We start from the raw sequence: 17,558 nt of genomic DNA, 5'->3' as shown, positions 1-17,558 counted from the left end.
GTATGCTGGCACTTGGGGTTTCTAGGCTGTTCTAGACAGTTTATGGCTGCCAGGGGATTATAATTATCCCCACACCCACCAGCCAGGGGTGTTAGAAGGACCCCCATTAGAAGGATGTTTTTCCTGTATCACATGATTTTTGAAAGTGTTTGATGATAGAATGTGTATTGGAATAAATTGGTATTTCATCTATATATGTCAAACAACTGGTGCCTACAACTCATTGCTTTAGACTATTGGTGAGTCAGGACTGTTGGGCATCATTTCATAAGTCCGAACTGTTGTACATTACTTACCAAAGAGATGTTAGTGTTGTTTGGTGCAAATGGAGCTGAAGCATTGAATAAAGTTGTATTCACTACAAGACAGGAGAGATGTTTGTTTTAGGGTTTAGTTTGGGTATAGAATGATATTCTCACAGCACCTAAAGGATAGCTCCAACCACAAAATATATGTTTAGTAACAAGCCTCCACCACCCACCCTGCAGAACTCTGAGTGTCCCATGGCAGTAGGCAGCCACAATGTCACAAATCGTTTTGATTAAAATGTAGCCCCCTTTAAAATGTCAATATTGACAGAATGTCGACATAGGAATGTCTCTGGCCTGCCAACATGAGCTACTTCTATGTGAGATTTTTCCCAATCATTTTCCAGTTGCAGGAGTTTCATCTGAATTCTGTATTTTAGCACAGATTATTTACTGGAGACGTTGTTCTAGGACTCGTGTGTCCCAGTGCTGTCTGTCACCATGGCAGGACAGTATAATACAGTGAGCTCAGGTGAGCTATCACCTGCTGCCAGGCATAGGGAGGGGATTTACTAAGCCTTGAAAAGTGATAAAGTGGAGAGTGATAAAGCACCAGCCAATCAGTTCCTAACTGCCATTTTTCAAACATTGAGCCTCATTTATAAGCAAGCTTTATCATACGCAACAATTGATAAAACTCATTGTGTATGATAAATGGTGCTAGAGCCAATCAGCTCCCAACTCTCATGTCTCAAACAGGTGACATTTAAGAGCTGATTGGCTGGAGCACCATTTATCATTTTCAACAAGTTGTATCACTTGTTGCATATGATAAAATTCATTGAAAACAGTCTGCAAAGTGACAGGAGCTGATTGGTTGGTACTTTATCACCTTCCAATTTATCACTTTTCAAGACTTAGTACATCAGGGTGAAGTGACCGAGTGAATCATGTGCAGCAGCGGGGGACATTCCAATTCAGTACATTTAATAAAAGTCAATTTTGTGAATGGGATTTTAAAAATACTGTTATAATAGAAATCTAGCAGATAAGAAGGTGTACCCATTTCTGGTTACCACTGGAAGCAACTATTTGTACTGAATATATATACAGGGTGTTTTACTCGCCATCGGCCCCAAAGTTTTTCTCATAACTTTTAAAGTAATTGACATAATTTAGTGAAATTTGACAGAGACATACTTTGATGGGTTGGGTATGAAATCCCGACTGTCGAGATGTCGCTGATCAGAATACCGACATCGGCATCCCACTACCGGTGCCTAACCCTAACCCTCCCCTACTGCCTAACCCTAACCCCACTACGTAACCCTAACTTCCCCCTAACACCCCGATACTTTCCTTCGGGATGCCGGCGGTCGGGATACTGGTGCTGGGATCCCGACCTGTTGGTATTTCGGCGCTGGTATTCAGACCGTCGGCATCCCACACGCCGGAATGCCAACTACATCCCACCTTGATCTATGAGAAATATGAGGAATTCATAGTAAGTGTTGAAAGTATTCACCATTAGCATCCAGACAAGCTTGAACTCATTGGTCCGTGTTATGGAAGGTATTACCCAACATATTAGGAGTCACAGTGTCATATTCATGCTGAATGTTTTTTCTCAGTGCCATTAGAGTCTGTGGCTTGTTGTGGTACACTTTCCCTTTTAACATGCCCCTTAGGAACAAATCTAGTGGTGTAAGGTCACGTGGACCTTACCATCATCACTGGCAGTTGGTGTGGATCCCCTATTTGAATTTTGGACTGCGCTGCCGACTAGGGTGGTGAACACTTGGCCTTCACTTCGCACATGCGTGAACAGCTGGTCTGGATACTATTGGTGAACACTTGCTATGACTTCCTCATGTTTCTCATAGACCAAGGTATGTCTGTGTCACATTTCACTAAATTAAGTCAATTACTTTAAAAGTTATTTGAAAAACTTTGGGGCCAATAGCGAGTGAAACACCCTGAACATGAGAATGCATCCTTCACATTCATAGGAGCCTAGTGACATCACAAGCCTATCAAGTCACCAGGAACTAGTGGGTACCGTGCCTCATGCCTCAGCTTCAGTCAGGTGCATAAATATTGGGACATTGACAGAATTTTCATATTTTGGCCTCTATTCACCACCACAGTGGCTTTGAAATGAAACAAACAAGATGTGCTTTAACTGCAGACTTTCAGATTTAATTTGAGGGTATTTACATCCAAATCAGGTGAACGGTGTAGGAATTATAACGGTTTCTATATGTGCCTCCCACTTTTTAAGGGGCCAAAAGTAATGGGACAAACTAAACAATCCTAAATCTAACTTTCACTTTTTAATACTTTGTTGCAAATCCTTTGCAGGCAATTACAGCCTGAAGTCTGTAACGCATAGACATCACCAGACGCTGGGTTTCATCCCTGGTGATGCTCTGTCAGGCCTCTACTGCAAATGTCTTCAGTTCCTGCTTGTTCTTGGGGTATTTTCCCTTCAGTTTTGTCTTCATCCAGTGAAATGCATGCTCAATCGGATTCAGTTCAAGGGATTGACTTGGCCATTGCATAACATTCCACTTTTTAGCCTTAAAAAAAACTCTTTGGTTGCTTTTGCAGTATGCTTCGGGTCATTGTCCATCTGCACTGTGAAGTGCTGTCCAATGAGTTCTGACGCATTTGACTGAATATGAGCATATAATATTGCCCGAAACACTTCAGAATTCATTCTGCTGCTTTTGTTAGCAGTCACATCATCAATAGATACAAGGGAACCAGTTCCATTGGCAGCCATACATGCCCGCGCCATGACACTACCACCACCATGCTTCACTGATGAGGTGGTATGTTTTGGATCATGAGCAGTTCCTTTCCTTCTCCATACTCTTCTCTTCCCATCACTCTGGTACAAGTTGATCTTTGTCTCATCTGTCCAAGGGATGTTGTTCCAGAACTGTAATGGCTTTTTTAGATGTTGTTTGGCAAACTCTAATGTGGTCTTCCTGTTTTTGAGGCTCACCAATGGTTTACATCTTGTGGTGAACCCTCTATATTCACTCTTGTGAAGTCTTGATTGTTGACTTTGGACGCATATACACCTACCTCCTGGAGAGTGTTCTTGATTTGGCCAACTGTTGTGACGGGGTTTTTCTTCACCAGGGAAATAATTCTTCTGTCATCCACCACAGTTGTTTTCCGTGGTCTTCTGGGTCTTTTGGTGTTGCTGAGCTCTCTGGTGCGTTCTTTCTTTTTAAAAATGTTCCAAACAGTTCATTTGGCCACACCTAATGTTTTTGCTATCTCTCTGATGGGTTTGTTTTGATTTTTCAGCCTAATGATGGCTTGCTTCGCTGATAGTGACCGCTCTTTGGATCTCATATTGAGAGTCGACAGCAACTGATTCCAAATACAAATGTCACACCTAGAATCAACTCCAGACAATTTATCTGCTTAATTGATAATGAAATAGCCCACACCTGTCCATGAAATAGCTTTTGAGTTGATAGTCCCATTACTTTTGGTCCCTTAAAAAGTGGGAGGCACATATAGAAACCGTTGCAATCCCTACACCGTTCACCTGATTTGGATGTAATTACCCTCAAATTAAATCTGAAAGTCTGCAGTTAAAGCACATCTTGTTTGTTTCATTTCAAAGCCATTGTGGTGGTGAATAGAGGCCAAAATAGGAAAATTCTGTCAATGTCCCAATATTTATGCACCTGACTGTATGTTATCTGCAACTAGTGAAGTCACCTGCTGAATATTGGAATATTGGTGCAGTACACAAAATGGCTGCCTCCACTCTCTGTGGTGAATAGGTCCAACTTATAGCTTTTACTTGTAAAATAAGAGGGAACACAGATCAGATCACTGTCCATAGAAATAGCTCATGCTGGAAGATATGGAGTTTGCTTAGGCCATAAAAGTTAGGTCAGTCTTCATTTTTGGTGCTAAATGTTGTAAAACAATTAATAGGAACTTTGTGTAAAAATAAGTAATCCTGTGGGAGGGAACACATCTGGCACAATGATTAGATATGGAGTTGTCTCAGAGGTTCCAATATTCTAATGAAATACAGAACCCACTGCTTTAAGTTTATAGTTATACATATAAGTACAATATACACCACATTCTACTATGGGTGAACTGTAAATATTTAAAGTTTTCTACCAATACTTACATGAATTAAAGGACAGCCAGAAAAGAGAATGCAGAGAATAAGGAGAGATGTGGCAGATATCAGTTACAATAGTTGTTTGCAATATGTTAAGCAAAAGACTAATATTAATTTTGCCTGTTTACATTTAAATCAGACACATTGTTTTTCTCAGTCTGTCACTGCCTTACCCTATTTTTTTCTATTCCATCCTATGCGTAAAGCTAAATTACAAATTTGTCATGTGGTGAAGTAATATTCCTATGCACTCCTGACTTCCTGTTCCATGTGGTGAAGTAATATTCCTATGCACTCCTGACTTCCTGTTCCATGTGGTGAAGTAATATTCCTATGCACTCCTGACTTCCTGTTCCATGTGGTGAATTAATATTCCTATGCATTCCTGACTTCCTGTTCCATATGGTGAAGTAATATTCCTATGCACTCCTGACTTCCTGTTCCGCAACACTGTGGCTACTGTAACTAAGGACACAGCAGGAAGTCATCCATAAAGAACAGAATTACCAGTTTAAAAAGGAAATTTTACAGCAAGTGGAGATTGTGCAAACATTTGCAATGTATCATAGCTATAGTTTTAAGAAGCAATTGATTCGTATTGCCTAATTGTGTATTATCTGTTTGTCATGAGATTAAACATACTGTAGCACTCTGGCACCATGCAATAAAAGCCTGGACGTGCAGTTACAGTATACAGTGCAGGTTATCTATTGCACAAGTAAAGTATGAGTTGGTGTAAAATAACACTTTGGCTAATCCCACTTCCAGTTCTCACTGGATTGCAGAGTTTGGCAGCCTTATCATATCCTGTGACATTAACACCTAGTTGTCATTATTCAGTGATTATACATTTCCTTGTATCACTAGACTGAGAACGCTTGTGCACTACGCTTAATGAATAAGCAATATGGATGGATTACACTGAAAATATGTAATGTAATCAGCTGTCTCTAAATAACAGGGGTCTTTCTACCGTGGCCATCCTCTTTGATATACAGTACATATGTGGGCGGCAGAACTGATTAAGAGCAGGTTGTCCAAAGTGAACTACCACTTTGAATATTTGCCAAGTTCTCCTTTTTGTACAACGTTTTGTAAACTTTTGTAAAACTTTACCAAATTCATCAGGGGAAAATGTATGAAACCTACTAAAGGTAGATCAGTGGAGAAGTGGCCCTTAGCAACCAGTTAACTTCTAGTTAGCATTTATCAAGTACATTCTATATAATGGTTGCTATGGGCAACTTCTTCACTTGTCCACTTCTCCACTCTGTAGAGCAGGGGTTCCCAACCACGGTCCTCAAGGCACACTAACAGTCCAGGTATTAAGGATAGCCATAGTTGAGCATTGGTGACTTAATTAGTACCTCAGTTTTTTTGATTTAACCATCTGTGCTTAAGCATGGATATCACTAAAACCAGGACTGTTAGTGTGCCTTGAGGACTGAAGTTGGGAATCAGGATCTCATTCAGAGGCGATCACAAGAAGCGATCGCTCTCTCTGAATGCGGACGGCCGCTTCTGGTTTTTCTGGTGCGGCCTCCTGGTTGCAAACTAAGCTGTAGGTTACCACTCACAGCTTAGCTAGCGACCAGGGTGATGGTCACGATGGTGATCACCATCGTGACCATCGAGGCTTGCGACCAGACCCTAAGGTTGGGTCGGGCACTCGCAAGCCCCAGGGAGCTTTCTGCTCTGATCGAGCAGGAAGCTCCCCACTGACATCACTGATGATGTCAGTGCGGCCGCCCACAAAACGGTAGGCGTTCCTTAAGGAACACCTCCATTTTGGAAACCACCCCCCTGACCTGCCTACAAAAAGGGGCGAGCTGTCAATCAACATCGACAGCCGCCCCTTTTTTAGCGAGCTCCGGAGCGAGAGAGATTCTCTCTCGCGACGGGGCTTGCGTACGCGCAGTGCGCAAGCTGCGCATGCGCAGGGCCACCCCATCGACCCGGTTGCGAGCACATCGGTGCTTGCGACTGGGTCTGAATGACCCCCTCACTGCTCTAGAAAGTTTTATACAGGTACCCTAGTGGGAGATGTACCAAATCATGAAGAGAGATAAAGTGGAGAAGTTGCCCATAGTAACCAATCAGCTTCTGTCATTTATCTAGTACTGGCAGTTATACTCTGATTGGCTGCTCTCTAAGAATTGATACATCCCCTCCCTTTTAAAATTGACTGTTATTTTGAATAATCTTTAACAGGCTATAGTAACCATTCCAGCAATCCCATGTACTACAGAGAGGTATGTAGACCACAGGTTGAAAAACCACTATTTATTCCCTTTTCGCTGCCCAAAAAAGATTAGATACATGTAACCTATGTACCATGTGATCTAATTATCAAATTACTAATCTGCTTTCTTCTATATGTAAGGCCACCAGCTACCTCTTTTTGGTAAGAAATAAACCTTTTAACTCATATGGCATGTTATTAATCAAGCACTCTTAATAAATATGATCCATTTGTCATAATTTCTCCTTTTTATATTGTTTTGTTACAATATTTCAGTCTCAGTCTAATGTGTCCACTGACCTGGGTCAGGAGCCACACATTCACATCTGTACGTTGTGACGTAGTCGGGCTTGAAGTCAGAATTGATGGGGTAATATTTGAAGGCTCCAATCATCTTTTTAATGGCATCATAAATGAAGATGAAGCTGATGAGCGTAGAGAATCCCTCCTCTGTGAAACGCGTGATGTACTTAATAATGAAACTGGCATCTGTGGCGACCAAAATAAGGCACTGTACAGCTGAGTGGAGACCGATCCACAGGCGGAATTCCATGTAGTCTATATCATTGCTTCTGCAATCAGATGTTTCTACCAGTTAAAACCAGAAATGTGTAACACTCAGGGGTAGATGTATCAGACCTTCTAAAGAGGACAAGTTCAATCAGCTTCTAGCTACCATTTATCTAGTACATTCTATGAAATGATAGGTAGAATCTGATTAGTTGCTATGGGTAACTGTCCTCTTTAGAAGGTTTGAAACATTTCCCCTTAAATAAAGAGAACAGCATATCCAAGGACTATGGACCACATTCATACCCGGTCGCAAGCGCTGAGCGCTCGCAACCGGGTCGTGGTTTTGGTCCTGCGCACGTGCATCGGCGCACTGCGCATGTGAAAGCCCCGGAGCAAGAGAGAAACTCTCTCGCTCCGGAGCTCACTACAAAAGGGCCGACTGTCGATGTTGATCGACAGCTCGGCCCGTTTTGTAGGCGGGGTGGGGGGTGGCTACACAAACGGAGGCTTTCCTGACGGAACGCTTGCCGTTTTGTGGGCGGCCGCACTGACATCAGCAGTGAGTCAGTGGGGAGTTTCCTGCTCGATCAGAGCAGGAAGCTCCCTGGGGCTTGCGGTTGCTGAGACCCAACCTTAAGGTCTCCTCGCAAGCACCGATGGTCACGATGGTCTTGACCATCGCGACCATCACCCTGGTCGGTCGCTATGCTGTGGGTGGTTGTTTATGAATACTTTGTAGTAATACTGTAGGAGATCATACATATATATTCCAGGACAGTTTGCAAATGAATTTACACAGGACATAGAAAGTTGGTACCATATGAAAGAAGTCTTATTTACAGATGTCAGGAAAAATAAATGAGCAATTATCCAAATGAGTATCACATTCATGAATGGTGCAAACAATGGGCCTGATTCAGAGCCGGACGCTATTTGCGGTCGTTCATTCTGAAAAAAGGGGTGGCTATTCAAATGAACCGTTTGCTCTTTGCGTTCTGTTCGCGCCTCTATGTCTGAATGAGCGAACAAAACTTGCGGTCGGTTTTTTGGAAACTACGCCCCCTGGCCGCTCGCATCCTACGTCATGTCCGCTATTTATTAGATTAATCGAGTACATCGACCAGCGTATGAACTGCTCGCTATTCTTGTGGTTGGTTTTTTCCTACCGCAATCATGCGAGCAGTTCTTACTATAAAATAACCCAGTGACGTGGCCAATGACGCTGCTATATTAATTATGCACACCCATAAAACGCCCGTTTTGACCTTTAAGCACGCCTGCGTTCTGATCTCCACTCCCCGTTTTCAAGCACCTTTCCCTGTTACCACCCACATACGCCTCCTCCTGTCACTCAAAAAAGCAGGCATTCGCTATTTAGCGAACAAACGATTTTTGGCCGCACTGACTGGTTCGCGCATGCGTATTACGATCCGTACGCATGCGCAGTTGGCCAAACATCGCTCGGAACGAACGAGCGGCCGCTTACGAGCGGCTCTGAATCAGGCCCAATGTTTGCAATACTGTTGTTAGATATTAAAAGAAAAACAAACGATGTCATACAAATTTGTAGCTGGTTGTAGGTGTTAAATGTTCTCAGGATATATCGTACACAGGAGTCTTTTCGTCTATCCCCCCCTCCAGTTGGTTACAGGTGAACAGTGGAGGATGGATATTCATTCAGAAATCACTGATCTCCTGCACTGATAGGGTCGATATAGGAACTTACAGAAGCAGATGACAGAAGCGAGATGGGGAAAGTACAGCATGTTCTCTCCTCCGCCTTTCTGTGCTTCATTATCTGCTTTGTAAAATGCACTTGGGTCCTGATGCTGCATCCCTCCAGAGTGATCTATGATCTCTGTGAGTCGTTATCTCTCCACTGTCCTACAGCCAGACAATGGAGCAGAGGAGAGGTATTGAAAGACGCTGAGGCATAAGCCTTTAGGGTGACTTGCACAGGGTCATATTCAGAATTCTCATGATAAATATGCAATTTACATTTGGCATCAGCTTATTTAAGATTTATTTTCTTTATTCAGTATTCATGGTGTTGCATTTATGGATAACATGTGGAAAAGAGTGTTTGTATGTGGTGGAGCAGCTGTATCATGCAAACAACAGGTGTCCCAACGGTAGATCCTCCACTCCTACTATTTTGGTTGGGTGAGGAAGATGTGTGTAACAGTAACCCCCACCACACACACAGAGGTGAATATCTCCTTGAAGGTAGGATAGATCTTAGACTTCACTGGGAGTTCCCCCAATAGGTCATGTCATGAGAGCAACATTTTCATTATTTTATTTAACCAGGAAAGCCACAGTTGGTGACCTGGGTCCCTGGTCTGAATGGCCTGACAAATCACTGGGAAAATGTCAGCCACGCCATTTTCCCGGAGACCTGTGCAGGGGCAGTAGACTCTGGCACAGCACCAGAGTCTACTCACTTACGCTGCCAGATAGAGAGAAGGAGCCCCGCACGGAAACTGCACATAGGCCCCCTCCTCTCTTAATATGCCCCTGGGTCTGTTAATTTAATGGCAAGGTAATGGTAGTGCTGGGGATAACTTAATTTTGGGAGCTTTTTAATGATGGTCTTATGGTAAAGCTTTTAATTTAAGTATGATGGGACTACTATTTTAATTCTCGGTGGTTTGGAGCTATTACTTGAGGGGCCGAGTTGGGTAGAGGAGGGCTATTTATTAAATGTGAATGCTATTAATTTGATGTCATGTCTGGTACGAGGTAAATACTGAAGGATGCGGCTGTCACCCTTACTCTGGCAGCTCATTGCATCTCTGTGCTTACTATAACTTGTACTGTTCAATAGAGGAGTGACATGTAGTGATGTTACTGGCAGGTGCCAGGACTATTAAAGTGTAACTCACTTGCTGAAGTCAAACAGGAGCTTTTCAAAGACAAGAATAGGTCCAGTGCTACTCAGGATGATAAGGGGCTGTCCAGCAAACAGACAAAACACAGAGCCTGTCATTGCGGTACCAAGAAAGCTTTCCATCACACCCTGCAATGTGAAAATACATCAGGTTATTAATGCAGCAGCAAAAAAATTGAAAAATGCATGAGAATGTATTAGCAACAATCAACAATCAAGTATATATTGGAGTCAGGTGTGAAGCTAGGCTTTCTGACACCTACCTTACCCTCTACCTAAATGACCACCATACAATAAGGAGAACACAACAGTGGCAGCCATATAATACAGAAAACATCACAGTGGTCACGGCACAGAGAGCATCAGTGACTGCCATACAATACAAAGAGCATCAATGGCCCCCATACAAATCAGAGAGCATTGGTGACTGCCATATAATACATGGGAGTGTGACCATCATACAATACAGAATTTTCAGTTGCCTTACAATATAATTTCCTTAGCAATAATTTACCCTTCCTCAAAGACTATTAACTACTTTAGCATAATTGTAACAACCCAATTCATTATGTACATTAACTCTTACATAATTCCCTCAGTCTCATAAAAAAATCTTCATTGTAATTAACCCCATTAAAGCATTTACCCCTTACCTCAATTATTCTTAATATTACATACCATAAACTATACTCCCTCCCCATACCATAACTTACCTGTTAGAGATATCTGTTGTTCCTCTGTTCCTCCTGTAGCAGCCTAGGGATAGACATCCAGTTTTCGATGGTTTACTACCATCAATATTTTTCCTTTGATGGTAGTGTTTTCACCATTCGAGATGGCAGCTTTCCGATAGTAGCAGCCATTGAATGCTGTGGAAGCGATGGCCATCCGATGTTAAAATACAGCTGAATTCAGCTGTTTAACATCAGGAACGTTTTTTTTTGCACATGCACCAACCATCAGATTGTTTTTCTTTTCCATCAAATTGTTTTTTTGATGCGAGTTTTAGTTATCGTTACATCAGAAGTTTTGATGGCGGAAGCCCAGCCATCATTTGATGGTGGACTTCTGATGTCAATCCCTACAGCAGCCACACAGCATTTAGGAAGCAGCAGCCCGTCAGGAAGTGCAGGTCACGTCGCAGTTGTTGTAAGTAAGGACGGGCCATGCAGAGACAGGAAAGGCATGGCTATGCCACCTACAACTATATTTTGACTGCTCTCCCTCCCTGCTCACCACTGCACCACGGCATAGCGCCTGCAGGTCTGGCTACACTGCTAGAGCTCCCTTCCACCCATCACCCACTGCATGTACCCCAACTGCCTCCCCTAGCTGCACCCCTGTTTGGAGTAGATACAGTATTAGCAATATTTGAAAAGTGAAATACCAATTCCCTAAAGTCCATACAGTCAGGTGCATAAATATTGGGACTGCTTAGTACATAGACCCCATGGTGAGCAGGATCCCTGGAGCATAGGGTATTGGGCGAGCACAGTCACTGGAGGACATGCAGCTACACCCTGGGTGTACATTGCTATGATGAGTGTTGCTGTGAATCGCACAACAGGGGCATGGGCAAGGCATTATGGGTGGGCATGGTTATGCCTTCCATGCACTCCTGCGCCCATACAAAAGTCCGGGCCTGTGTAATTTGAAACACAACCACCCACTCAGTCGTAGCACTATAAAATACACAATACAAGAAGACTGATAAACTATCCCTATAATTAAAAAATCTCTATAAGAATGCACAAGGTCTGTATGCCTAATGCATATACAGTCAGGTGCATAAATATTGGGACATTGACAGAATTTTCATATTTTGGCCTCTATTCACCACCACAATGGCTTAAAAATGAAACAAACAAGATGTGCTTTAACTGCAGACTTTCAGATTTAATTTGAGGGTAATTACATCCAAATCAGGTGAACGGTGTAGGAATTACAACGGTTTCTATATGTGCCTCCCACTTTTTAAGGGGCCAAAAGTAATGGGACTATCAACTCAAAAGCTATTTCATGGACAGGTGTGGGCTATTCCCTCGTTATTTCATTATCAGTTAAGCAGGTAAAAGGTCTGGAGTTGATTCTAGGTGTGACATTTGCATTTGGAATCAGTTGCTGTCGACTTTCAATAGGAGATCCAAAGAGCTGTCACTATCAGTGAAGCAAGCCATTATTAGGATGAAAAATCAAAACAAACCCATCAGAGAGATAGCAAAAACATTAGGTGTGGCCAAATCAACTGTTTGGAAAATTCTTAAAAAGAAAGAATGCACCGGAGAGCTCAGACACACCAAAAGACCCGGAAGACCACGGAAAACAACTGTGGTGGATAACAGAAGAATTATTTCCCTGGTGAAGAAAAACCCCGTCACAACAGTTGGCCAAATCAAGAACGCTCTCCAGGAGGTAGGTGTATATGTGTCAAAGTCAACAATCAAGAGAAGACTTCACAAGAGTGAATATAGAGGGTTCACCACAAGATGTAAACCATTGGTGAGCCACAAAAACAAAAAGACCAGATTAGAGTTTGCCAAACAACATCTAAAAAAGCCATTACAGTTCTGGAACAACATCCTATGGACAGATGAGACAAAGATCAACTTGTACCAGAGTGATGGGAAGAGAAGAGTATGGAGAAGGAAGGAACTGCTCATGATCCAAAACATACCACCTCATCAGTGAAGCATGGTGGTGGTAGTGACATGGCGTGGGCATGTATGGCTGCCAATGGAACTGGTTCCCTTGTATTTATTGATGATGTGACTGCTGACAAAAGCAGCAGAATGAATTCTGAAGTGTTTCGGGCAATATTATATGCTCATATTCAGTCAAATGCGTCAGAACTCATTGGACGGTGCTTTACAGTGCAGATGGACAATGACCCGAAGCATACTGCAAAAGCAACCAAAGAGTTTTTTAAGGCTAAAAAGTGGAATGTTATGCAATGGCCAAGTCAATCCCCTGACCTGAATCCGATTGAGCATGCATTTCACTTGATGAAGACAAAACTGAAGGGAAAATACCCCAAGAACAAGCAGGAACTGAAGACATTTGCAGTAGAGGACTGGCAGAGCATCACCAGGGATGAAACCCAGCGTCTGGTGATGTCTATACATTCAAGACTTCAGGCTGTAATTGCCTGCAAAGAATTTGCAACAAAGTATTAAAAAGTGAAAGTTAGATTTAGGATTGTTTAGTTTGCCCCATTACTTTTGGCCCCTTAAAAAGTGGGAGGCACATAAAGAAACCGTTGTAATTCCTACACCGTTCACCTGATTTGGATGTAATTACCCTCAAATTAAATCTGAAAGTCTGCAGTTAAAGCACATCTTGATTGTTTCATTTCAAAGCCATTGTGGTGGTGAATAGAGGCCAAAATATGAAAATTCTGTCAATGTCCCAATATTTATGCACCTGACTGTATATGTATTAGGCATACAGACCTTGGCCCTCATTCAGAGCCGCTCGCTAGCGGCAGTACGCTCGTTCCGAGCGATGTTCGCTCAACTGCGCATGCGTACGGTTTTTAGTACGCATGCGCGAACCAGTCAGTGCGACCGAAAATCGTTTGTACGCTATATAGCGAATGCCTGCTATTTTGAGTGACAGAATGAGGCGTATGTGGGTGGTAACAGGGGAAGGTGCTTGAAAACGGGGGAGTGGAATTCGAACGCAGGCGTGCTTAAAGGTCAAAACGGGCGTTTTAAAGGAGTGCATAATTAATACAGCAGCGTCATTGACCACATCACTTGTTTTTTTTTAACTCAGAACTGCTCGCAAAATAGCGGTTGAAAAAACCAACCACAAGAATAGCGAGCAGTTCATACGCTGTACGATGTACTCGATTAATCTAATAAATAGCGGACATGACGTATGGTGCGAGCGGCCAAGGGGCGTTTTTAGCAAAAAAACGAGCGTATGTTTTGCTCGCTCGTTCAGACTTAGAGGTGTGAACAGACTGCAATGTGCGAACGGATCATTTGAATAGCCACCCCTTGTTTTTGAACGAACGACCGCAAATAGCGAACGGCTCTGAATGAGGGCCCTTGTGTATTCTTATAGAGATTTTTTAATTATAGGGATAGTTTATCAGTCTTTTTGTATTGTGTATTTTATAGTGCTACGACTGAGTGGGTGGTTGTGTTTCAAATTACACAGGCCCGGAATTTTGTTTGGGCCCAGGAGTGCATGGAAGGCATAACCATGCCCACCCATAATGCCTTGCCCATGCCCCTGTTGTGCGATTCACAGCAACACTCATCATAGCAATGTACACCCAGGGTGTAGCTGCATGTCCTACAGTGACTGTGCTCGCCCAATTCCCTATGCTCCAGGGATCCTGCTCACCATGGGGTCTATGTACTAAGCAGTGATAAGTGACAGAGTGAAAAGTGATAAGTCTGTGATAAGTGCCAGCCAATCAGCTTCCAACTGTCATCTCACAGGCTGTGTTTGAAAAATTACAGTTGGGAGCTAATTGGCTGGCACTTAGCACAGACATCACTTTTCACTCTGTCTCCTAACACTGCTTAGTACATAGACCCCCATACTTTACAGAGAGTGCACATTCTAATCCACCAGGGGAGATTATGGTCTAAATTCTCTAAAACACACACATGCAGCACTTATTTCCATAATTGTGTGGCCAGCATTCCTAAGGCTGGCCTCAATCCATTTCCCCTTCAATGCTATGCCCACCACTTTTAGATACAATACAGTTCCTCTTCAGACAGTGGTAGGTATGCCCCAACAAATTGGGACTATCCCCCCAGAATCCGCACAGATTAGCAGAAAGCGCTGCTCAATTCTTGTGCACAACCCTATCTTCCCATATCAGTGGTAGGAGCCTTACAACTATACACTGCTGTATAGATATCGTTTAGATACTCAGATTGTGTACAATTGGACAAGCACTTTAAACTAGGATACACATGAACAGTTTTTGGAGCTGAAACACTCTGAGCTGCAGTAAGGGTATGCGGTCAGGAAGCCGGTGGTCGAAATGCTGACCGCTGGCTTCCCGAAAGTGAAATCTCAGCATGGGACTAATGATAGGCGTCAAAATCCTGATGCCTATCATTAGCCACCCACCGAAATCCCGACGCCCGGCATACCGAACAAAGGTAAGCCGGACGCCATGAGCGCATAGCCGCGGGGGGGTTAGGTTTAGGAGCTCCCAGGAGTACTTAGGGTTAGGCATCCCCCCCCAGGAGAGTTAGGTCTAAGGAGCGTGGAGGGGGGGTTAGGTTTGAGCACCCCTGGGGGGACGTTAGGGTTATGCACTAGGTGGGGAGGTTAGAGTTAGGCACCCTTAAAGGAGGGTTAGGGGGGAGAGAGTTAGGGATAGTTAAAATACCCTGTCGGGATCTTCAGTCTTCTGCCTTCTGGCGTCGGTATTACATCCGCCAGGCTTATGCAGCAAACATTCTAATGGCCCTTCAGTGGTCTGCAGGTCTCCTTTTATGAAGAATGATTATGAGGATATGGCATTTAGGTGCCTATTTATGATAAAACTTGTGTATGATAAATGGTGCTCCAGCCAATCAGCTCACAACTGTCATTTCTCAAACAGATGACAGTTGGGAGCTGATTGGCTGGAGCACCATTATCATATGCAACAAGTTTTATCACTCGTTGTGAATGATAAAACTTGTTGATAAATGAGGCCCTATGACCCTAAGACAGGCAGCTATTTTTAAAATGAAACTTAGATTTATCAGCTAGATCCCACTTTGTGTCTATAACACTAAAATGTAGATGTTACCTGTGGGTCCCTCTCAAGCCTCTCTCCTGGGACCATTCAATTTGTTAAATATCTTTAACAAAACTATACTCGCAGTTTGTAAGTACATGATACTATCCTGTTTGCCCAAAGATTAGACCTCTCTGACCTTAATATTGTACAGCAATCTGATTCACACCTTTTGTTAGATTTTTGTGGTACCCCCATATTTGTGGCCAAAAAGGAGTCCCCCAATTTTTTTCTAATATATATCTACAGTATATATATTACTGCCCCATTCACTACAGTAGTAAGGCTGATGAACTGTAGGTGACCCCTTCTCTCCCCTGGTCTATGGAGCCTGCGCAGCACTGCAGGGAGATCTGACAGCTGGCCAGCATATGTGAAGCCTGGGAAAATGGACCCTGTGGATTGGCCCCTTGGTTGCAGGGCAGAGGGCCTGAGGGGTGGGCTGTTGCTGGGGCCCCTGGCCAATGAAGGAAAGGAGCAGAGGAGGAGGAGAGCCAGTCGGCGCAGTGGACTACTTAGGAGACCTCCGTGAGCTCAAGGAGGAAGTTGCTGAATGGGGACCAGGGATGGACAGAACAATTCACTGTACTGAGTTGAGCCACATGGTTCAACTCAGTGGTGTCTCTCGAGACTGTGTCTCGGGACACAGCTCTTTAGAGCTGTAGGAAGCAGAGGTGTCGGCGACTCTTTAGAGCTGTAGGAAGCAGAGGTGTCGGCGACTCTGAGTGAGTCGCCTACAGCACCGCCCCCCACAGGCCAGCACTACAGCTCAAGGTTCTGCACTGACTCTCCTGCGTCAGTGCACTCCCCCGAGCCCTGGCAGTAGGAGCGCGACTCAGACTCAGACTACACTACTGATCCGACCTGATCATATTTCTGCACTGACTCAGTACAGTATGTATGATCAGGCCGGATCAGCAGAGTAGGGGGCGGAGCTGGCACTGACTTAGGCTCCCACTGGCAGAGAGGCTAGAGAGGTGGGTGTCTTGACACTCCAAACAGTGAGTGACTCGAATCATTCAAACATCTGAATGATTCGACTCACTCACTAGCCATCTCTAATGGGGACAGCTCTGCTGTCATGGACAAAGAGGAGAGGCTGCTGAGAGGGTCCCCGCTGTAGGAAAAGGAGCCTGCATGGAGCGTTGGTGTCCTGCTATTGCGGGGAGCAAAGGATACTGTACCCGCAGGGAGAAGTGCAGCCGGATCCCGCAGAGGCAATCACCGGAGGATCTGCTGATTATCTGCCCAACCCATGCGGCATCTGCTTTGCCTGTCTGCCGGACCCCTCACACACACCTCTGTCACCCATCTGCTCTACCCAGCTGAATACTGCTGGGAGATCAGTTGGAGCCTGGGAGAGGACCCCACCTGTTGCCGGCTGCCCGCCGAAGTGCCCACAGAAGGATTGCTGCCGAGGAGCCTGCCTCCGGGACCAGAGAGAGGGTACCACTGCCGCGCTGAGCGTGCCTGCTGTAGAATAAACCATGGCTGCTAGGAAGACCCCGCTTGTGAGGCTGAGAGGATTGTCTGCCCGCCACAGGAAATGTAAGGGACAACCCCTGAAGAGGACGACCCGAAGGACGCTGCCACCAGAAAGAAACTCCGCCGCCGATTGGATCCAGGGAGAGAGAGCGGAACCTGCGGATGACATTGCCACCGACCTGACGGCTAGTGGAAGTGCCCCGATGGGGCGGAGCCGCCCAGGAGAAGGGAGCTTCGCTGTTTCACGCAAAAGGCCT

At 44.3% G+C, this 17,558-nt stretch overlaps 1 protein-coding gene across 4 annotated transcripts in view; it reads right to left on the bottom strand.

The window, feature by feature from the left end:
* SLC4A5 (solute carrier family 4 member 5) overlaps nucleotides 1-17,558 on the bottom strand; it is a 94,154-nt gene that overhangs the window by 23,444 nt on the left and 53,152 nt on the right. For 3 of the 4 annotated variants that reach the window (XM_088470841.1, XM_088470842.1, XM_088470844.1), the window contains 3 exons: nucleotides 10,054-10,187; nucleotides 6,956-7,227; nucleotides 297-358 (listed from right to left, as the gene is read on the bottom strand). In XM_088470841.1, coding sequence (XP_088326967.1) covers nucleotides 297-358; nucleotides 6,956-7,227; nucleotides 10,054-10,187 — 468 coding nt within the window. The remainder of the gene's footprint in view (nucleotides 1-296; nucleotides 359-6,955; nucleotides 7,228-10,053; nucleotides 10,188-17,558) is intronic. The other variant, XM_088470843.1, reaches the window with a different exon arrangement.

This window comes from Taudactylus pleione, unplaced genomic scaffold, assembly GCF_031769625.1.
Source record: "Taudactylus pleione unplaced genomic scaffold, aTauple2 ptg000105l, whole genome shotgun sequence".
Lineage (NCBI taxonomy): Eukaryota > Metazoa > Chordata > Amphibia > Anura > Myobatrachidae > Taudactylus > Taudactylus pleione.
The sequence above is the reverse complement of the archived record's forward strand: the minus strand, read 5'-3'. Positions and strand labels throughout refer to the sequence as shown.